The sequence below is a fragment of the Nylanderia fulva genome, unplaced genomic scaffold (assembly GCF_048542155.1).
Source record: "Nylanderia fulva isolate GAGA-0341 unplaced genomic scaffold, ASM4854215v1 Scaffold93, whole genome shotgun sequence".
In the NCBI taxonomy this organism is placed as follows: domain Eukaryota; kingdom Metazoa; phylum Arthropoda; class Insecta; order Hymenoptera; family Formicidae; genus Nylanderia; species Nylanderia fulva.
The window spans coordinates 358449-383936 of NW_028191058.1; the positions used below are offsets into that span (position 1 = coordinate 358449).

Below are 25488 nucleotides of genomic sequence, written 5' to 3' on the forward strand. Positions count from 1 at the left end.
TTTTAGGATCATCCTGAATATTATATTCAGGGTATCTTTAGTCCATTTGTAAAATGTTTTGAACTTTTTTTGCAATTATTTATATAAGTTGATGAACATTGTAATGACTATACTTTACTTATTGTTGGTTATATAAAGATATTTAATTTAATTTAGAAATATATATTAATATATGCATATATTTTATTTATAAATGTCCTATAAAAATATCCATCGATCTAGGTTATGTACTAGATAATCACTAAATATGTACATTTGATTGTTATACATTATATTATTCATATATAATAAAAAAATGTTAAATATTACATGATTTAAATTTATCCTTGAAATAGCATTTAAAATATTTTAAAATTATATTCAGATTTAGTTATAGATGCAGTAATTATGAGCATTTGAGAATGACGTATTATAGATATCCGTATATATGTATGATTTTACAAAATATATCGATGATTTTCTAAACATAGCCTAAGGCGCTCATTTGCTATTCCTTACAAATCTTGAAAGAATATGAAAAATTCAACAGGATATTCTCTCTGAATATTTTTCACAGTGAATATCATAGAACATTGATGCTATTTGAAGGATATTCTCCAAATTTTCCCTGCAGTCAACGTAAAAATTTAATTCCACTTGTGGATTTTTTGAAGAATCTTATCTGTAATTAATAACGAGATTAGCGATCTATTGTACACAAAATTTAGCAAACATTGATGTAAAAATAATAACTAATAATAATAATAATAAACGATGCAGGTAAAAAAAATAAAATAAAATCTTTATATTACATTTTTTGTAAAAATATTTAAAAAATCTAAAGATATATTTCGCGCTTTTTGTTATTTAAAATTTCACTATCTGCACAGTTGGTTAAAAACTTCATGTACAATATTTTGTATTAGTAATGAGATTGCTATAGTTTTTAGTATATATATGTATAAGATACACAAAAATACATAAAATACATTCTTCGGTTACAATCTTTCTAAATAGATTTTGAAAACAATGTATCGTTTATGTCACACACGCCACATACACACAACTATAATATTATTTAAATTTAATTCATTTAGACTACTAGATGCATGAAAATAATATATATTATTTAAAAACTAGCTAATCATAAAGTAAACATATTTTAAGTAAAAAATATTTTTTATTGGGAAGAATAAAATATATTTTTGATAAAAATACTGAAAGGATAAATAAAATAATAAACAAATGATCAAGCAATAATCGTATGCTAAAAAACTTGCTTGAAAATTTCATATACAATTATTGTGTACTGAATAAGATATTATTTGCTTAAATTATTTTTTTGTATTTTAATTTAGCATATCGTAGAAAAATATAAATTTATAAAGTTATTATTTATAGCATCTATTTTATTTTTTTGGCTTAAATTGTGCTTGGACTTGTCAGATTTTATTAAAATAAATGATGAATATAATTTCTATCAGATCAATGTAAGATTAAATTCATGATTCTTAATTTTTCTCAAGTAATTTCAAGCATTGAAATTATTTGAAAAAAAATATATGTATATAACTAAAAAATATATAGGAAAATATGTTTAACTACTTTAAATAGAAATATGCATGTATTTTTATAAACCTTTAAGAATATTTCGTTTTTAAAAATATCTTCATAAATAATTCACGTAAGTTTCAAATTTCGCATTTTAAACATTTTAAATATTAATCGCAATAATCTTGTTATAATTTATATTCTAATTAAATTTAAATTTATTATAATAATTTAAAAGTATTAAAATAAATTCTGATAAAAGATCTCCCCAAATGCTGTAAATTATTTTGCTGTTGACGCTTATTAATTGGTTAAGAATAAATATTCTTAATGTGGATTTCTTGCGTGTATTTAAAAACAAATAATTGACGCAGTCTAATTACTCGGCATTGTCCGAACATTACGTAAGGCGTGTCCCGAAGATCGTATTGCGTAATTAAATAAGAAATATATGTATGCAGACAGTGGCGAGGAATGACAATCAACATTCGTTTAATACTAGGCAGTTAAAACGAGTCGCTGCTTTAATTGAACTATAATTGCGTTGTGTAGTTATATGATTGCACAATTAAATAATGTCTCATTCGTCGCAACAGAACAAACATTTAAAATATCTTGCAATACATCTTTTAAGATAGACAATACGGAATCCTTGACAATAATATTTGCTTATTCATGATTCTTCACGGCCATCATTTTATAAATTACAATTATTATCGCTTAAAGTTAAAATACATCACTATATACGCTTTCTTTAAATACGTTTATTTTTCGTCAAACAATAAAAGTATTTAAATATCTAAAACGCGAAAAGATGCTTTAACGATATCTTAAAAATTTATGTATCTTTTTTTATTTTTCACATGTTTAGTATATTTTTCAGAAATTTTAAATATTTTAGATTTTTTAAAAATTTCTGTTTGTTTCTAATTTGATTAGGTTTCTGTCGATTTACAAAAAGTTCTCTGTCCTATGCGAAAAAATGCGTGATGTATAAAATATCGTACTTTTAACAATACCTAAAAAACCAACAATTCTATTTTTGTTTCTGTTTTAGAATTAATAGCAAATATATATAATATATATATATATATATATATATATAAGTATATAGAAATACATATAGATGTACATATATGTATATATATAGGTATATATATATATATATATATATATATATATATATATTCTGTAATTTAACAATGAGTATTTTGTCCTATTTCTCAGTATTATTTGGTCATCATTTCTCGCTCGATTTTATGCATTAAAAAAAATGCATTAAAAAAACGCTACATGAACCATTCCAATTGTGTTGATAGCTCAAGCATTCAATCAACGATTTTAACAATGACAAACTTAGCCATTGTTAAAAATTTTTTGCATTGTATTTGTATCTGCTTTGATTCTAAATCGATTTGCATTTACATTTTATCATTCCCCGGCACAATATGGTCGATTAATCGAGTATATGAAGAAAAAGGCCAACGCCAAGAGCAGAGATCCACTGAGATCACCTAATGCCGTCAAATAGGGAATCGCTGAATTATCAGGATCGATTTTGTACCTCCACATTGCGTGAATAATTATGTGTGCAACATACAACAAAAGCATTACCTGAAAGAACAAGAAAATTTTATCTTGTGATTTTATTTCTCATGCAAAATAGAAGAAGGGTGCTTTTCAGCAACGCAAGGCGTCACTGTAATACAATGCTTTCCAACTACGATACAAGTGGATATTTGATACTATTTTTTTCTACGGAACGATATTCTGAAAGTAAGTAAACAGAGGTAAGTTTAAAAAAACCTAAAACTTTGAAGAAGATAATACTATATACTTTATACGTGACTATATACTTTATATTCTGGCGGTGAAGCAAAAAAGTTAAGTAGTTCAAGTCAACACTATATCAAAGTATGACTGTTTTGTTACTGGAAATCAAAAAAACTTTAAAAAATTTGAAACTTTGAAAAAACTGTCCATTGTGACTGATCTATATTTTGATGGTGAAATAACAAACATTGTGCAACACTGTGTTATACAGCATATGACTGTGTTTCGTTGCTGGAGAGCATCCCAATTGAAACAAGCATTGCCTAACTTACCTGTAACACGGAAACGAGTATGTAGGAGATTACGAAATACGGATGTAACTCACAATTGGCCGGATTTAATGCATTGGCGATGAAGACGAAAATCAATTGTCCAGGAATTGCCATAGCAATGAGTAATCTAGCGACTTTTGCATATGGCGCTGTTTATAAGGAAGAAAAACTGTCAGATATTGCACGGGGAGAAATTCCTATGTTAACAAAGTTTGATTCAGAAAGAGTATTTTTTTGCTCTGAATAAGAAAGAAAGATAAATAAAAAACGAGATAAATAAGGTTAGAAAAAATTAAGTCATTAAAAAATATGTCTGTTATGTTAAGTTTAACAGTTTCAAGTAAAACAAAATTTTGGAATAAAAATTTTATGGTATTGTGAAGAAAAGAAAGAGATTTTAAATAAATCGCGTAAAAAATAAGAGAAAAATATATTTTGTATTACACGTGCAGGCAAAGTGGCACTTTCGGTGCATGTTTTCTGTGCGGAAAGCGGCCGATTTCCCCCGCCACCATCTAGCGGCGACGCGGTGAGTAAATAAGCCGCGTTCAAAGCCATTATCTACGGCTCAGCCGCGTTAAAAGTCATTGTATACGGCTGAAGCCGTAGGAAATGTATTGAACATGGCTATTCCCCCACCGTGTCGCGGCGTGCGATCGGCCGCCTCGCGCACAGAAAACGCGCAGAAACAGCCACTTTGCCTGCACTTGTAATACAAAATAGTATGTGTATCACGTGCGGATTGACAATTGTTCACTCGTGTGGGGTGGTCGCACTCGCCTTCGGCTCGTGCGTCCATCCCCCGCACTCGTGACCAATTGTCAACTTTCCGCACTTGATACACAATATACTATTTCTGTGTATATATATATATATATATATATATATATATAATTATACATACATCCTACGAAGAGAGCTGCCCATGGAAATATCCAAATTTTCCCGTGTGGCGGTAAAATTCCCATGATGGAGGACTGATGTAACATAGTTGACATTCGAGACGCTTGCACCGACACTAAATTGCCGCCAATTCCGTTAATAACTGGTTGAAAAACTTCAGATCCTTGATAAGAAGCAACCATTCTCTCAAGAACTAATCCACCTCCGCTAAAGATGAGATATAATAACATAATTACATAAAATAAAACAATTAAGCGATATGTAATAATTAAATTATATAATACAATCAAATTAATAATCAAATCAATTATATATTAAGTATTAACATTAACATATCCTGAAGATAATGAGGGAGGGGGGAGAAGGGTTTGTGTAAAATTATTTGGTTAGTAGTGAAAATATTTTTGCAAATTGGATTACAATTATTTCTTTTAATTTGAAAAGGAAAAGTTTGAACCCCAAAAAATCGTCCTTCAGAATCCGCCAGTGATTATTAACATATTTACGTAATTTGAAACATAGAATTGTGATATAACATGTTAGTTCAGACTAACCCACTAATCAGAAGAGCTGATAGAATAGGAATCCAGCCGGACTTTAACACACTCTTCGTATATTTATTCTTTAATACGATCAAGGTCCAAAATGGCAAGAGCACCAAAAAAACCCCGAAAGCGACGTATAGTATCCATATTTCAGTGTCCAGCCTGAAATAGAATTCTGAAGCAATCTGTGTGAGAATGCTAATGGATACGACGTCACCGATAGATGCAGCCAAAGGAGTTGCTAAATTGTCCGGATTCATTTTGAATCGATAGGATATCATGATTACAACAATCATGACAAAATCTGTGAAGAAAAAATTATTTGTCAGTAATTTAGATTTAATACGGATTTACATATATATTATATAATAAGTGTCAAATGTTATAATTAAAAAATAATAGAAGAAATTGTAAAAATGAAGAGAAATAATTTAAAACTTATACAATTGTAAAACAAATATTACAATTATACATATTATAACATTTAATATTATAATATTAATTATATAACAAATTATTTTAATTATTATTTTATTTGATATTATATTTAAATTTTATACTATAATTAATTATAAATATGTAAAGACATAAATATATATAATAAATTGCTTAATCAAATTATCTGTTTTAATAATAATACATTTAATGATCACAAAATTCTGACATTGTGTTTTTAATGAGATCCATTTCAAGATCCATGTTGCAAATCATTAAAAATAAATTTAATAAAGGATTAATTATATTTGAAGAATCGTCAGGATATCGTAAGCAAAAAAGTGAAAAATGTGAAATGTCAATAATAAAGTATACATAAATTATAATTTGCATAATAATTTGCTAGATCAACAAGGTTTGCGAAGCGGAAAAATTTTTATTAATTAAATTACGCACTTACAAAAGAATATGTACAAAAAAAACAAATCTTTATGATGCACAAAAGAGGAGCATCATCTATGCATAAAAAAAAGAATAACATCTGTTAGTAAAATGCGTGACCGAGCTGATAGCGATCATTATTAATGCTAATTGCTGATAAATGGCGAATAGATTACCTTACACAAGTGTCGATTCACCGAGGAGCAAGCGTGTAAGTGGCGTTCATTAATCAATGTTTAATAAGCACACCGCGGCGAGAGGATGAGTTTACCTAAGATAAAGCAGGAACTGGTTGCCGTGCACATGCACGAGACCGCCAAGAGTAACGCGTGGTTCCAGACGAAGCCGTTCCCGTTCAGGGCGCCCACTCCCATTCCGAATAGGGACAGACAGAGGGCCGCGACTATCGCCTGGACCTGGACCAAGGCGACGTTACCGATGATCATCTTCACGATCTCCCGTCGGCACTTCATGTTGCCTAAATTTGCTTGGGTGCATAAACGCGACGCCAAACACATATCGAGATTACCCTTCAGACCTTGCAACGCCGTAGTCAGAATCAACAACTGGGGAACTTCTACGAAAGCCGCCACGTTCTGGAAATACACAAAAATCGGAATAAAATATATATAAAAAAATTAACAAAATGACAAAAAATATAAATATTAAAACAAAATTATATATAAAAAAATTTATAAAAAAATTAACAAAATAACGAAAAAATATAAATATATTAAAAAAAATTATATATAAATATATATAAAAAAATTAACAAAATGACGTGAATTTAAAAAGCTTATATAAATTTAAAATTAAAAATATAACAAATAAATTAAGGGGAAAGAACCAACACTAGATAGCAGTGCAAATAAATTTATTGCAGCAAAATTGAATATTTCGGCCTATATTTGGCTATCTTTAATAATACAGTACAAGAATTTTTAGTAAAAGGTGAATTCACTCAAGGTGGGAGAAATTGTTAAATATATTCTTCAACGTTAATAATAACTTCTTCCAGTTATATCACTTTTGACTGAAAATTGATTACTGAAGATGATCTAATGTAGGCCAAAACAATTTAATTTTCTTATAAATTTATATTATTTGCACAACTAGTCAGAGTGTTGGCCCTTTATTTATTTATATTTTTAAAATAAAATATATAACTATTATACATATGGAAATATAAAATATATTTATATAAAATATATACAACAATTATGTATATATATATAGTATACATATATTATGATAAAATTGTACGTGTAAAAACTTCTTATAAATAAATGATAATTGTTTATAATTATTATGAAAATATTGTTATATTTGTTGTGGCTATATATAAAAGCAACGAAAGTGATATTATTTTTTAACTTTAATCTTTGAAAAAACATTTGAGAAAAATTATTTCTCATATTTAAAGTTATTTATTGTAAAAAAAAAAATTCTTGCGATATCATTTCATTCTCAGTTAATTCGTTCGATTTCTTAATTCTTTTTAACGATCTTTGATCCATGTTGAAATCTACTTAAAAATGTGAATGATATATTCGAGACGCTTATACAATCGCGTCGTTAAGAGTGATACAAGATATCCTATTTGCACGATCGATAAATGCACACGGGCTCGATAAACATCATTCAGGTAGAAACTGACTCCGATATTTTTTCCTCGATAATAGCTATTTCTTTATCTTTAGACAATGACAAATACCTCTTCGATAAGAAGACAGCAGTTTCAGAGACAAAAGATAAACCGATTCGAGTCTTTCCTTTATTAAAGAGAGTCCTTACCTTTGCTCCAGTGAGAACACGACCTGCACCGATAGTGCCCAAACCGGCAATAAAAAAGGGCACCGAGACCTGAAGAATCGTGTGATACCATTTTTCATTTCTGACGTCCCTATTGTCCCCGTGTCCGTTCGGGACTTTACGAAAGTCCGGATCGGGATCCGAAATGGCAACTGATGAGATTGTCACTATTGAACTACCGCTGGAGAGAGATCCATTTCCGCCACCTACGCCGGACATGTCCTTTTTGTCCTTTTGCACGTTGGTTATCTTTAAACCCGCTGTCGAGCACAAAAGCGTTACATGTTACACAGTTTTCTATCCAATCAGGAATATTTAAATAGACCACGTTATCTGTATTCTTTAAATAACACAGCGTTCAACAAAGAATAGCTTTTTCACAATTCTCAAAGTATGTTATGTAAAAGTATTTCACATTAAATTATTGAGAAATAATCTCGCAACTATATTAACGTTCTGGTCATCCTACCCTTATAACTTTTTATATCGAATATTGTAAGGATTTATATAAAAAAATAGAATGGTTTTCTATTAAAAAAATTAGATTGACTTTCAAATGACTTTGAAAAATGATTTTAGTTAAAATTTGAGATAATCAATTTTTTTTCTTCTTGAAACCTTTTAACTTTTATATAAAATATTTTCTTGTTACGATTATAGTAATATTCGACTCTATTTTAATTAATATACATATATATAAATATATACATTTTAATTAACATACATATTAATATACATATATTAATGTACATATATATACATATATTAATATACATATATATAATATTTTACAAAAAGATAACATTTTTCAAATTTAGCATTTATATTAATTTCGTTATGTTGAATTTATCAATTTTGATATCGAATCAGCATTTAGGGACTCACTTGAAATTCTTAATTAAGTTTTAAGAAACATAATTAAAATTATTGGTAGATTTTCAATGATTTAATTCGCCATTTTTTCGTGAAATAGAATCCACATATTTAAACATAAATATTTAATTAGTAAACATAATCGATATAAATTTTCTTCAAAGATTGAAAATGCTAACATTATTCTTAATTTTGATTACAATAAAACTTCAACAATACGTCACATGTTATAACATGACAAATACATTAAAATGATTTTACAATTTTAATTGTAAATTTCTCAATATTGTGACGTAATAAGGCAATTTTTAAATAAAAAATTGTATTCATTTTCAATTGTAAAGCATGTAAAAAATTATTTTACTATTTTTCACTATTCACTATATATTAATCTTTTACTATATGTTAATTCACTATTATTGTATTTTCTTTTAATTCTCTATTCGGAGACCGTAATTGAAAATATAAATAGAATAATTCAATAATTTATCGAATATAAACTTGAGTAAAAGTACCATTTCGAGATTTACGGATAAATCGTGTAATTTTATTTGAAAAAAAAAATACAGAAATCAATTTTTTTAATCCCGATCATAATTATCCATCTTTACAAACTTCGTAAACTCTTCGTTAAAATTTCTTTCACCTTTGCGATCGATTGACAAGAGATATGGAAGAAGGAAAAGCTCACTGTCACACAAATAGATTTAGGTCTTTAGGCTATCAACATTTTCGCATCGTCATCGTCGTCGTTCTCGTCTAAACACACACTTGTATTTCGCGGAGGTGGTGCGAACAAAACAAAACACTATCACTGAACGCGCTCTTTCCTCGCGTCGAGATTATAAACCGTCGCGAATTCATGGTATTCTGAACTCTGATTGTCATGAGAAGGATCGGCGAATTAAATAAGAGTCGAACAGTCACACATACTTTGCGTGTCGTTATTATAATCGTCATTGTGTGTGTACACCGAGCGATCTTTTCCCCCACCATATCCGTGAACAATTTGTCATGTCGCGACGATAATTAGTTTATTCGCACTTCCTACAAGTGCAGATTTTCGTGCCTTCGAAAGTAAATTTGCGGTGGTGACATTTGTTAATTGTACAAAATTCGGAAAGTTATAATATGTCAAATAAATTCGTACTCTATTTTGTTATTATTTTTTGTACTGTATGTATTATTATGAAATTACTATTACTATCTATATCTATATTATTATTATTATTATTATTAATATTAATAATAATAATATTATAATATTTAAATTATAATATTATAATATTATTATTAATAATACTAATAATATTAATAATATTAATATAAACTATTATATTACTATTAATTAATTTAGGTATTATTTTTAATGTAATTTTTACGTTTGCGTTTAATTATTACGATATTTTAAAAAAGGTGAGAAAAGATGCATCAGGGTAAAAAACATATATAACAATATTGGAGCAACAATGAAAAGAAAATTGCGTAAATTGATAAGTTAATTATAATGAGTCATTTTATATTAAGTACATGAAATTATTTGTCAACTGTGTGATACGCGGGATTTTTATTTAATCAGTAATTTAATTTCTGCAAATATTTACTTTTGTGCTTAGTACGTGGAATTATTATAGCTTTGTAAATTTCACATATATTTCTTACCGGCAATTTTTTTCATAACAACGGGTTCCGCATTGATGTTATTGTCCGTGTTTAGCTTCCTGTCGTCGATTTTGTCCATATTGTCAAAGTTCAATGCGTAGTTATCCTTACCGCCCGGCATTGTAACACGTGATAAAGTGAAGGCCTGATCCTTGACTCTCCTGGCGTCGTCGGTTAGATTGCCATTACTGCTAATGTTGCTGTTATTGTTCGGCACTGTTATTTCTATGCCGTTCATCATCAACATTGAATCAGTATGCGAGCTCGAAAAAGCAACCATATCTAAAATCCAATAATTCAATTAGACGGAGCTCTGAAGCAGTATATAAAATATTTTTCATCGTCGGTTTAATATTTAAAATCCTGAAGAATATATAAATAAGAAAGCGCAAATATTGTTGCAGAAACGAGTGACCCCTTACTGCAAAAATTGACTTCGAAAAGTGAGATTGAAAGAAACGTTTTGCCTATTCGAAAATGTTTAATTGAGAAAAAACGACTCGTCTTGGTCCTTGCTTTGCTTGTCGATGGCGAATGCTGATGACCCAGACAGCACAGAATATTTATAAAATATTTATAGAATATTTATAATAATTATTATTTAATATTTTATGAATATTTATCATAAATATTTTATAAATGTTTTTAGAGTCTTAGATTCAATAGATCAGAAATATTTATTATAAATATCAGAAAATATTTATTACGATAATTATTATGGGAAATATTATAAATATATATTTATTAAATCATTGATACAAATTTTTTTAAATTTATATTTTCTTTAATAAATATTCAGTAAGAAATTATGAATTAAAAAGACATAATCATTCAATCAATTTTTAATCAAAACGATCGGTTGATATACATGTAGTCTAATCTAAAGTTTGGTCGATTAGATGTTTTTCAAACTGTATTAGCCATTTATAAAAAGTTAAAAATGTGTAAAAATGTTTATAAGTAACTTATTAGACATTTATTTTAAAATAGAATATAACATTATAATATACACTGAATATACTTAGGCAACAGAGTGGTTTAACAAATAAATTTACGTCGATATATACGTAAATTTATTTGTTAAAAGACATTCTGTTGCAGAATGTAACTCAAAAATAAAAATAATTTTGACATTTTTATTTTTATTAATTTCCGTTTTTGCCAGCCTTATATAATTTTCACGACGAAAATCCAAGACGAGAGAGATACGTCACATAACGGTAAATAAAAAAACTAACAATTTAGTTAAAAAATATTTAAAAAATAATTACTATAAATATTTATCTTTACATACCATAAATATGATATAAAATATTTAATCTATGTTTTAATAATATGTTAAATAAAGGTTTTCGTAAAACTTTTTCAAAATATTTATATAATATTTAAAAAAATGTATATTTATAAATATTTATGAATTTTTATTATAAATATTGTGTGCTCTCTGGGGAGGTAAGGATTTAGTAGAATCTTTTAGGAGACGATTGGTCCACAGTAGATAATCTCCTCTTATCAGAGATCTTCAAAATACCAACAGGAAGTCAGATAAGGGATACCAGACTTATTCGAAAAAAGTAATTGGGTCCAATATGACAATCGGTTGATAACTTGGGCAAAGGCTCAAGGAACAAAAAGATTTGTCGAAGCTAAAGTTGACGTTGAAATGTGCTGATAGTCGATTGGATTCAATATGGCATACAACTTGGACAGAGCTTAAGATAGAGGAAGAAGATTCATCGAAATCCTGAAGTCGACCTTTGAAGCACTAAGCAGATAATAATGAAGTCAATAAGACGGGTCGTCCGATGGCTGCTTTTTCTTTCTATTAATTTTTTTATTTTTGCTGAGTCTTTAAAGTCAAGGTTAAAATAAAAATACATAAAAAATTATTTAAAAAATAATTTCCGTGATGACAGTGAAATAAAATTACAAAATAACATTATAAACGACCCAACTGTCAAAAAATAATTTTTAGTTATTAACATCATCAAAATAAAGATTATTTTTTGACAGTTGGGTCGTTTATAATATTACCTTGTAATAAAAAATTATATTTTAAAAATAATAATTTTGAAGAATTTTAATAGTAAAAATAATAGTTTTAAAGAATTTGTAAAAAAATAATAAAAATGTATAAATAATTTTATTAAAAATAATAATTATCTATTATATATTAATTTAATTGAACATATTAATTTAATCTTATTGGAAATATATAGCAGCTACACATCAAAATATTTGATCATTTATTTTATAAGAATTAAATTTAAATTTAGATATGATAATTTAGAAATCTCTCTTTTTTGGTACAACGCTTTGTTTGAATTAATGTTATTATATTTACAAGAAACGCTGAACACATTATAATTAAAAAACAAATATTATGCGACATACGATTTATTTGTTTGCAAAATATTGCAAAAATAAAACAAAATGAATAGTCATTTTGATGAAACTGTGATTAAATAGTTTAGATAAAATTAAGAATTTCGTAAAAATTTTTTGTAAAATGTATAAATTTTTAATGTTTATTATGTCACATTAATAAAGATTAATATATGTATATATGCATACCGAATTCGCTAAGGTATGTCGTTATCTTCCTTAGGATCGACTTGCGACAACTTCACGTCGGATCTGCCGATTTCCGCAAACTTTGATCTGTAAAAATTGAAAAAATATGATAATTTATTTAGAAACAAATTACAAAACTGTTTGTTGCTATTATCAAGCAAACAAGTAACTTGCGTATTTTATCTTGACGATATGTATATTAGCGATTTTAGAATCTTCAGCATAATGAGTTTATTATAACTATCGAAGTTATTGTAATATTTTGATGTCTTTATTAATTGATTAGTCGCCAGTAAGAATTAAATTAAACAACTTATTAAATTCGTGAAAAAAACGACCAATACTAGATTATTGTAATATATATATATATATATATATATATATATATATATTGTAATATATATAAATATTATAAATAATATAAATAATATAAATATATATAAATATTATAAGTAATATATATAAATATTGTAATATATATAAATATTATTTATATTTTGTAACTAAAATGTAATATTAATCGTTGAACTTATTAACAAAAATCAAGAAGATAAGAAATATGAAAAACCAAAAAATAAAAATTTACTTAATTATAAAAATTCACGTTATTTACATGCAAATTAGAGTTCAATAAAATATCGGATAATTTTGAAATGTTTCAATCCGGCTCAAAAGTAGAAATCTAAAACGTTAGAATTTTGTTCACATTTATCACATAGAACTTACAAAATCTTATAAGAGCAATAGTTTGATAATTGTAATTGTTAAATTTGCTGGCGCCAAACATAATTTATTATTTATCGAACAAAATCGCCTTCTAAAGAATATCTTCTTACAAGCGATTGTAAACTAATGGCTAATATTTTAAATTGTGTTTTTCGTCGTAAGTCGCCCATAAAAATAGTAGCAAAAATTGTTACTATTTTACTGATAAGATATCAGTGACAAGTTTCTACCTTAAAACTCTTACTCTGCAAAATTTTAATTAACAGTTTGTATATACTATATATGCTAAAAAAATATCTAATAAAAAAACTTTTAAGTCTATTATACAAAACTATTTATTTGATGAGTCCTAATAACTTATTTATTTACATAAAATTAAAAATTTCTTAATTGAACTATTCATTTATATATATTTAAAAAATATTAATATACTATAAAACAAAATAATATATAATTACTATATATGATCAGATGTCTGAAAATTATGATATAATTTTGTAAAATCAGATATGTTTGTATCTAAACATATTAATATTATATTTTGCTATTTAAATAAAAGAACAAAAGAACACTTTTTGATTTATCCGTTCTAAAAATTATTATTCCGAATTCTCTTGTGTAGCAATTACATTGGTAATTAAACTGATAGAAACAAATATATTTATAATTTTAATTAGTTACATTTTGCATTAAACTTTATATTTATTTGTATAGAAGATGAATACGAGAAAAATACACTACATGATCATTGAAGAAACTATATGACTTGATGGGAATAATAAAATATAGTAATTTTTATATATAAAAATATCTTCTTCAATTTTGAAATAATTTTATAATAATTATAATATAATATAAACTTACTTAATAATAGTTTTCATATTTTTTTAAGCACCATAGAAAAAAATGTTTCAGAACTTTTTGATGTATTTTTTATTAATACTTATAATGGTTGCGATTTAATTATTATTTTATATATACACTTTAAATACTTTTATACTTTTTAAATATTACTTTTTGAATATTTATTTTTTCTTAAAAAATATTTTATTAAATAGAAAGAAAAATATTTTTCTTATAAATGATATAATTTAGAAAATATAACATACTTATACCAAACAATATATGTAATTTTTTAATAAAATATTTCTTTATTTTTAATAAAGAAATATTTTTTAAAAATAAATAATAAATATAAATATTTTTTTAAAGAAAATCTTTTTTAGTTTTATAAAATATTGATTGAAATACTTTTTTTCTCTTGCAATTTAACAATAAGTAGGTTAAATTAAATTAGGATTTAAACAATAAAAAATTTTATGTAGCTAAATATATTTTATAAATGAAATTAAATATATATTTTATAAATTAAATATATTTTATAAATTTTTAACTAGATATATTTGATACAATTATATATTGGATGATTCAAAATAATCATGACTAGACAAGTCATTACTCTGACTCGCGGACTTGACGTTTCATATATATGTAATACAATATGCAAAATCAGCAGGATTGATAGAGGCAACTATAGCTCTGTCGTGTCGCGATAATCTGATCGCACGTGTCGCGTGAATTGAATTACGCGTGGGTGTGCGAGAAGGGATATACACATATCTTTTGCCTGAGAAAGTTTTGCGGTTTTTGATCTGCCAAAAATAGGAATTCAGCACTTTTCGATAGAGAGCGAAATAAGCCACGTGCATAATTTATAATTTATAGATTCGTTATATTTGGAGACAATTGTTAACTAAAATTGATTCATAAGCATAATTATAGTAAATAATAACGAATATATATAGTTAACTGTATATGCATTACTATAATATATAGTTAATTATATATATTATAGTTATATATTATAGTAGCAGTTAACTATGTATATTATAGTAGTAATATATATAGTTAATATTATATAATTATATATATTATAATATAATCTATGAAATATAATTCTAAGATCTTATAATTGATTTCATAAATAAAAAATTAATCGATTATTTTGATAGATTGCTATTATTTATTCTAATATATATATTTATAATTTTAGGGATTTGGATCGTATTTTTTTAATACACGATATAATAATTTTCCGAACAAAAATAATTATTTTTTATATTCTTTAGTATTTTACTCGTCAATAATATAAGTAATATTTATTATTAAATAAATAATATTTTCGAGTAATTAAAATTAGAACAAAAACAATTATATATATAAAATTTGTAGATTTTCTATCAGTTAAAATATTATTTTGAATAAAATTTATATCATTAGACTCAAATTCTTTGGAAAACGTTTTATACAAATTACTTATTTTATTATTTATCTTATCTTAATTATAATGTGTATTATAATCAAGATATTTATATTATAATTAATTTTTTCTTTATCTTTCAATTTCCTTCAAAATCTTCATATTCTGATAATAATATCCTCTTGTTTTTTAACATATTACATAACGCTGTTATTAATACAATATAATATAGATTCGATTTAAAGATATTTATATTGAAAGAAGAACAGATATGATTTTTTGGTAATAATTAATATATATTCACTTGCAAAATATATATTATAAAATATAAAAATATATAAAAATGTATTAAATATAAAAGACTATTGATATGTTAATTATTCGTACATTTTTATTTTTTTAGTTCTTTTAGTATGTGTTTCAAAGTTTATAATATAATTCTAGGGTCTTTAATATTATATATTTTCAATATATTTTTGATACATTATTGTATTATTATTTTCTTCAATATACGATATATAGTCATATGATCTCCTGTAATCTTCTTATGAGCAAATCGCACTTAAAAACAGAATATGAAAAAAATACTTCTACTTTAGACTTTGCTCAAAGTAATGCACGTATTAAAAATATCATCAATATGATATCGTAGCAGATAATCATTTAATTGGTACACATATTTTTGACACAAGTCTTGAAATCCGCAAATATAGTTCTTTATTTTATCAAATTATTTCAAAATTTTGATGATCACAAATAAATGGATTAAATAATAATTAGGCTAAGCACTCTATTAAGAGAAGTTCCAATATATATACAATATTTTTAATTAATTAAATATATATATATATATCTATATATATATATATAATTAAATTACACAAATTCGTCTACTCTATTTCTACTTGAAACGTATACAAAATCTAATTCTTTTCTAAATTTTTAAATGCAGAAAAAAATGTTAAATTTCGTTGGGATTTAGACACTCTTTTAGCGCACGAAATAAATTACAACATAATTTGTAATCTCTTTGGAATAAACGTACAAATCTCAGCCGTATCGTCATTTATCCGACTCTCGTGATACTTCTGAGTATATCTAATGACTTACAAAATTACATCAATTGCTGATAAAAAGAGGAGCTTATCCAGATATCGCCGTATCAATGTACTTACGTAGAAAGTTCACATTGAATCTGCGCCAGCGTGTCGATTTTCACCGATGGAGAACTTCGTTCTGAAGAATTCGAAATTCGCCGACGACGACGGCAATAAGAATCGGAGCAACGATTCTTTCTCGAATGCACTATCGCTCCAAAGTTCACCCCTTTTTCGCGACTCGCGTACCAGAGCCACCCACGATGAGTTCAAGCACTTGGGGTTTTCCAGCGTTATTATGGTATATTGTACACTGTGTGGACGAGAGAGAGGAAAACTCGAATTTCTTTCCTCGGAGCTCTCACACGGAAATGCGGTCTGCGTGCGGCGAATGGTTCGGCTTGACTGATAAAAGGAAGCCGTTGCTCGATTGTAGTCAGTGCTCCTCCTTGTCCTTGTTGAATGTTCGTGCGTCTACCTGACGTATGCACGTGCGCTATCACGCCGGTCGTTAGTGGGAGCTGGATCCTGAGGTGAATCACTGAGATCGATAAGCAAATGTCTCGAAAATTAATCAGTCGAAATTCATTCCTCATATACTTCATGGAATGGGGAATCACAGGTTTTTTTCAAGAGAGAATAGTAGAGTGTCATTAAGAATTAGTATTAAGGGAAAAAGTATTATATATTCATATAACAAATATAATATATTAATATAATATAATTAATTATAGTAATTATTAAAAATATAATATAATAAATATATATTACATTTATTATATATATATATATATATATATATATATATATATATATTAATATTGTACTTTTTAAAGTATAATATATTAAAGTACTTTTGTAGTTAGAATATTTATTATATTTTTTGCATCTTTATATTAATATATTAATATATTAATATATATTTATATATTAATATATTAATATATTTATTATTAATATATTTAATATGATAAATATAATATATTAATATAACAAATAGAAGAAATATAATAAATATTATATGATTTTATGTATGTATGGAAACTGGATTTTTTTTATTTTTTGCGAAAAAAAGCTCTGATAAATATAACTGTTTAAAATAAAATTTAATTAAATAGGTGAAAATTGATATATAAAATTAATAAAAAAATTAATTTTATCATTGAAACATATTCAATGAAAGTATAAATACTACTAAATTATAATCGCTTATAAATGTGAATTTTTCTCTTATCTATAAATAATATAACATTATATATGTATACATAAATTATTGTATATAATTGAGAAGAAAGAAAAATCTAAAAATGATCAATTCCCATACAGCACAAAATATTATGGATGTTAAATATTTCTATAAAATATTGCATAAAAACACTTTAAAATAGTTTTAGAAATATTTTAAAATGATTAAAAAATGTTTTGTGATAACATTTTTTAGAATATTTTAAAAAACAAAAATATTTTTAAAAGTATCTTTTTTATTGCTCAGATAATATTTTCTTAAATATTTAATACATATTTTTGAAATTTTAGATAAAATCTATATATTCAAAAATATTTTTGAAAATATTTTTTAAACATGAAAAAGCGGACATAGAAACATTTTAAAAATATGTTCGAGAATTATTTTATCTTTTAAGAAATATTTTTAAAAGATTTAAAAAATATTTTGTGCTGTATGTTGTGCGGGTTGTTTATTGCAAATTGCTAATAATCATTTTTCAAATATATGAATATGTAAAATATTAACATTTTTGCTGATATTCTGGTTTAAAATCTTTCAAGATATTTTAGAAAAACATTTCTCTGGCTCTTTAACAAAATAAAATCGCACATCTTTAATCTCTGGTAGTCGAAATATACCGGTTGTATAGACCTTTGATTGCTCCGTTATTTTACGAACGTTGATGTTATTATTTAAGTGTGACGTAAGTGATGATCAAGCGGTTTGCGTCATCGAATAATTTAGTTTTGGGTTACTTGCTTTGAGGCGTCTTGAAGAGTAAGTCAAGAATCAATTTGTGCACGACCCTTGTTGTACATACACACATATACGTTTATTTAATCTAACGACTATATATATATATATATATATATATATATATATATATATATATACACAAGTTGTCCTTTCGCGTACGTGATCCATGAATATTGTATTGTCTACGACATCCCGTGCATGCAAACGTGACTTTATATTTTTGCCGGGATTTACGTCACTTTGTGACCGTCAAAAAACGGGGAAGTACCGTGTCTAGCATGAAAACGTCACTTATTTTTTTTGCAAGATCTATTACAAATCGTTTTAATGCGTAATGTTAAATCGTCGATTACGTATCATCCGACGACAATAAATCTTATAGCTCAAGTGGATATTGTAATGATTAATTATATCTGTCGGTGGATATGGACCGGCATTTGTATTTTATGATTAACGATCGTGTATCTCGAATCAGATCAAAAGTCACAAATATAAGATAAAAACATTTGTGAATTATATTTCGCAAAATCAACATGTTATTTGCAATGATCTTGATTATTATAAAATTAATAATTTTTTTATTTAATAATTTTTAATAAAACTTTTTATATAGAAACTATATAAAACTATTTTTGAGAAAACAAGAATTTATTTTATTCCAAAAATATGTACGCCGCGGATGAGAAGTTAAAATGAGCCAATTTCCATTTACAAAATGTATTTACAAGTGTAATTATATATGTAATCTTATACTTTTTATATTATTGGTCTTGTCTTGTGTCATCTTCAATAACTTTTTCAAAAAAACGTGGTTAAAATTGTCAAGAAGGACGATGTCAAGTAAGCATATTGCTAATTGTTAAGGATATATATTTTAATTTTTGACATACGTTAATCGTCAATTTTTTATTAATCGCAGCGCCTACGGAACGTATTAATTTCTCGCATATTAACGATAAAATTTTTCGAGATTTGATTAAAACCAAAGATCATATCGAAGCGAACATTTGTTGGATATGACGGATTGAAACACGCTTTAATTGCTTATAAATTCTCGACTCTTATTGAAGAACTAACATTAATTTTTGATATTATGTGGAATTTTTGTATAATTTTGTATTTTTTAATAATTACTGTAATATAATACTGTGAGAAAGACCGCGTGCGGTTGAAACGTTTATTTTATAATAATTGTAATTTTCGCTTAAACTTAAGTTTAAGTATAGAATGTTTGTAGCTTTCACATAATGTTTTATGTTTAGTTTATACATGGAATAAATTTTATTTGAGAACAACTCTAATAATTGCTCGATAAGTTGGCCTTTTTATCTAGCACTAGTTGTTATACTTTTTGATTTATATATAATACATTTTAATTGTGGAAAAATTATATTCAAAAATTCGCGTTTTAAAGAAATTTAAATAATTATTTTTAATAATAATTTTGTTTTAAATTTTTAATTACTCGCATTATAGTTAAGTTTTATTTAATAATCTAATGGTTTATATAATAATTTATTTATTAAAAACTAAAAAAACGTAACAAAATCAAGTGCCTCAGAAATATTAAATTTAATATGACAAAACAGATACGGATAGATTAAAATTAAAAAGGATAGTCAATTTTTTTCATTAAAAAAATAAAAATCTGAATATAAATTTAACATATATAAGATAGGCAATAAGAGCCAAATCGCGGATGACAGTGCGTTATTCTAAACGAAACTAAATTTTTTCGTTAGAATTAAATACCTGTGCACAAGGCACCAAATTTTTACTTGGACACGGCCAAGATATAAAATTGGAATAATCTCTACAAGAGATTTTTAATTCCATGTATCCCCTATTCCCCCTAAAGAAATAAAGTGCGAGAGAAAAATATAGATCCGAAAGTCGCAGAATCGGGAATCGAACCCGAGACCTTTCGCTTGCCGGGCGACTGCTCTTCCAACTGAGCTATTCAGATCCTTTCGATTCTATACTTTTCTCTGTTATATATATTAATGTTGGTAAATAAACGCCTTTAAGCCAGCGTGTATAAATTAAGAGTTTAACTAGGCTCTGTAATATATAAATATAAATTTAACATATATAAGATAGGCAATAAGAGCCAAATCGCGGATGACAGTGCGTTATTCTAAACGAAACTAAATTTTTTCGTTAGAATTAAATACCTGTGCACAAGGCACCAAATTTTTACTTGGACACGGCCAAGATATAAAATTGGAATAATCTCTACAAGAGATTTTTAATTCCATGTATCCCCTATTCCCCCTAAAAATCTGAAGTTCTATCAGATATGCATTTATGCATATATGCATATATTGTATAACTGTAAGAATGTTAAAATAATTACTGATGAATTTTCCTAGAAGTTTTTATGAGGAATATTTCCTTTAAATATATCTTAATTGGATAAAAATTGCTACTTTGTGGTATTTAACCATCTTTATCATTATCAGTTGTATTAAAGTAGTCATGACGTACATACATAATCGTCTATGTTATCGACATATCGACGTTACATTGTTGAAGAAGTCAAGATAATAAGATTACACTGTATGAAGTTCTACTACCTTAACATTGTGTAAAAAATTTGCGTAAAAAAATAATTTCCATTCTTTTTAATTTTAAGGTTACATTTTAACAATTTAAAACGATGAAATGCCAATACTATCATAGAACACGAAAAGAAATTAAATTATTTAATTGTTAATATATTTAATTGTTAATAATATTTAACTGTTTATTTAAAAAAATCTAATTGCTTAAACACACAAGCATTTTTAAAAGAATATAAAAATTTGCAGAGAATTTATAAGAAATACTTATTATTTAATTTTAAATCGATTTTTGTTTTATATATATAATATACTTTATTGATTTTTATTTTATATATATATAATATACTTTATTTTTTTTTTTTTGAAAGTTGATACGAATTCTTATGCACATAAGTAAAATGAAAACTATGACTTTGAAGTTTATCGAGAGACAGCGCGTTTGTATTTTGTGTTTTAAAATGATACGATATCAATTTAGAGCTTACTATGTGTATAAATGCATATCTGAGAAAAAGATTAGAGATTCTTAAAATTCTCAAGATTTTTTAAAGATAAGATTCTTAAATATAGAAAGTAAAAATTGTGACTATCTTTTTTATTGTTTTTCTATTAAAAACATGACTTTCTCCTCATTATAATTTATTAAATATTTTGTAAATTATTAATATATATATATATATATATATATATATATATATATATACTTATATTCTAATTAAGCGCACGTGTATGTAAATATAGATGTGAAAGATAATGTGAATCATTCTTTTATTTTGAGTAAAATTATGCTTTTAAAATGTTATTATTACAAATGCATTTCTTATTATTTATCATATATTATTGGTAAAAAAATAATTGAGGAAAAAAATAAAATGGTTAGACCATCAGAATTGTAAATACACATTATAACTTTTAGGAAACAAAGTAATAATATCCTATACAAATAGAAACAAAAAAAAAATACTTGTTTTAACCTTACGAGTCTTATTAACAAAACAATATATTTTTATTGAATTCTTATAAATGTAAAAAGAAAAATAATGTTTTAAAAATAGAAATAAAAAAATTGTCTTTAAAAAATAAAAAAAAACAAGCTTAATTCAAATTAAAGTCTTTCGATATATGAATTTATTCTTGAAATTAGTAATAATAAAATATAAAATAATAATAATACTTATATAGCAATTTTAAGTGCGATGTTCCTATAATAAGTTACTTTCGTGTGTTAAACCGAAAAAATAATAAATTTTATATAAAAATTATTTAGAGAGGGTTAACACAGAAGTTATTCATGTAGATATCGCGAATATTTGTAAGAGTTTAGCACAGATAATAATCTTGTTTGTTAAGTACATACTTAATGTTTGATATAATGGATTTCTCTTAATAACTATTATTAATTACACTCTTCGAGAACGTGTTTGGTGGCAAATATGCGTAATCCGGTGTAGTTCGCGATATCAAACTAATGCGAAGCAGATTGTCATCAATTACATCTCGCAAATAAATATTACACTCCAATTATTTTTCCCGCGAATATTTAATGCTTATCCATCAAATGATCTAACACGCGCACGTATTATAATTTAATGTGCATATCGTCACGCGTTCGAAATTATTCGGCGATTAAATGTGTGACGAAGTCAATATAATAAATATTAAATTTGTCCATGTTAGGTCAGCGGTACACATTTATGTTAATAGTCTTTTAATTATTAAAAATTAATTTTATCACGATAAAATGTGTGATGCTATTATATCATCTAAAATTTATGAAATTATTATCGACCTCTCGTTAGTCTCTTATCGCAAACCTTTTCAGATATTATCAAATATTATATAAATATATATATATATATATATATATATATTAATATATATATATATATATATATATGTATTTTTCCTTCCTCCCCTTTTGTTTCTCTCCTTCTCGTAGGCAGGAATTTTTTAATTAGCTAACTTTCACGTTGATTGCACTTTGCTACGATAAATGCATATTGAGTTCACTCACCGAGATTGTGCAGATATCGATCTCTGACGATGTGTGTATCGTAGCTTCGATATCGGTTTAAAGAATTTATTCCGCGAAATACATTTTTTTTATAACTTGCCAAGTATGTACGATCAAAATGGGTTACGATGACTTCACGAACACGCGGATTATGATCAATGATGGGCGGCACCACGCTTACTGACGTTGTAGAATCGATTTGAGATTCGTGTAAGTAAATAATAATGAATCTCGAGTTAGGTTGATTACTTATCGCGATATTCGAGTTATCAAAAGAGAGTGGGAAGAGATATATATAAGATATTTTTTTATTTTATGAAACATTTTGCAACTTAATTTAATTAATGATTCGTAAATCCTGGAAATCATATATTAAATAAATATAATTAGATAAAATTATTAAGTAATTAAATAGAAGTATTAAAATTGAAATTCAATGCAATTAATATAAATAATTTAAAAATTATTAAAGAAATAAAATATCTTTTAATATATAGGTATCAGACATGGAAAATTTTTATATTGCTAAATAAATATTTAGTTACTTTATTCATATTATATATATATATATATATATACGTACTTTTTAAAAGTTTCTGCAAAAAAAAATATTGGAATCTTTTTGAGAGTTTTAGCGGAAACAAATTTTACTTTTGTCGAAAGTCTCGTAAAAAAATGTGCAAATAAATGGAATTTTATTCTTCAAATATTTCTTCCACGAGGAAAGGAATTAAACTAGTTTCGTCAAAAAGTCATCGAGTCTCGCAATATGTTTACTTTTCGAATGACGACTCGTACATATAAAAGAGCATGACGTATTATATATTTTACAATCGTGCTTACCGAACGGAAATGAGCCCCGAGTATTCGTCGGATTTACAGCCAGCGAGAGCATGCAATAAAGCAGTTGTAAAGTCTGTTTACACTGCGTAGCATTCGGCGTGGCAGGTTACGACAAATGCGAGAGGAGCGACTTTCGCAATAGTGGCATCAAATGTTTTAAGCAGTATACATATATCGATAACAAAAGTACGAACTTAATTATTAACGTAGATTATTATTATTATTTTTTTTTTTTACAAATTATGGACAATTATGTATGCTCCCGGTACTTTAAATAACATGACCTATATAGGACATTAGAGTGTTTGGAATTAAGTATAATACAAAATTTTATTTAAAATTAAAAAAAACATTTTGCTATATATTTAAAATTCAATATATTTACTTTTGACAAAACAGATGAATTTTAAAGATCCCGAGAAAACATTTTTTATATATAATTATATATAAATAATTATATAATTATAAAATTATATGTAAAATATGTCTATTTTTATACATAATTATATAAGGCCAACTTATCGAGCTGAATATTCGAGATGTTCAGTCAACTACCATTTATTACATGTATAAATTATAAACTACAGTCATTATATTATATTAAAACTAACGCAAATTAACGCAAATTACAATCATTCTATAAACGTTTCGACCGCACGCGGTCTTCTTCAGTATAATTATTGAAAAATAAATTCTTACAATTCATATGATATCGAAATTTAATTATAGTTATTCAGAATCGAGAGTTTTTGAGCAATTAACGCGTGTTTCAATCCGTCCTGTCCAACAATGTTCGCCTCGATATGATCTCTGATTTTGTTCAGATCTTGGATGATTTCATCGTTAATATGCGAGAAATTAACCCGTACCGTAGGCGCTATCATCGTTCTTCTTGACAATTTTGCTACTTATTAACAGTTATTAAGGATGACACTTAACAAACAACAATACAGAAAGACAGCTCATTTTAAACTCTCAGGGGGAGTTTAAAATGAGCTGTCTTTCTGTATTGTTGTTTGTTAAGTGTCATCCTTAATAACTGTTAATAAGTAGCAAAATTGTCAAGAAGAACGATGATAGCGCCTACGGTACGGGTTAATTTCTCGCATATTAACGATGA

At 25.9% G+C, this 25488-nt stretch overlaps 1 protein-coding gene across 4 annotated transcripts; it reads right to left on the bottom strand.

The window, feature by feature from the left end:
• Positions 1 to 1863: 1863 nt before the first annotated feature.
• LOC114939733 (solute carrier family 41 member 1) lies at positions 1864 to 23708 on the bottom strand. 4 transcript variants are annotated; one of them, XM_085489984.1, is made up of 10 exons: positions 23526 to 23708; positions 17042 to 17504; positions 12881 to 12967; positions 10307 to 10588; positions 7754 to 8031; positions 6231 to 6555; positions 5093 to 5387; positions 4540 to 4745; positions 3636 to 3784; positions 1864 to 3144 (listed from the first exon to the last, which is right to left on the bottom strand). In XM_085489984.1, exons 4-10 carry the CDS (start codon positions 10584 to 10586, stop codon positions 2962 to 2964), a joined length of 1716 nt encoding a protein of 571 aa, XP_085346110.1. In that variant the 5' UTR covers positions 10587 to 10588; positions 12881 to 12967; positions 17042 to 17504; positions 23526 to 23708; the 3' UTR covers positions 1864 to 2961. The 4 variants fall into 4 exon arrangements, with proteins under 4 accessions (XP_085346110.1, XP_085346112.1, XP_085346111.1 ...); XM_085489986.1 differs by lacking the exon at positions 17042 to 17504; XM_085489985.1 differs by lacking the exon at positions 23526 to 23708 and having other exon boundaries at positions 17042 to 17593.
• Between the last annotated feature and the right edge of the window lie 1780 nt (positions 23709 to 25488).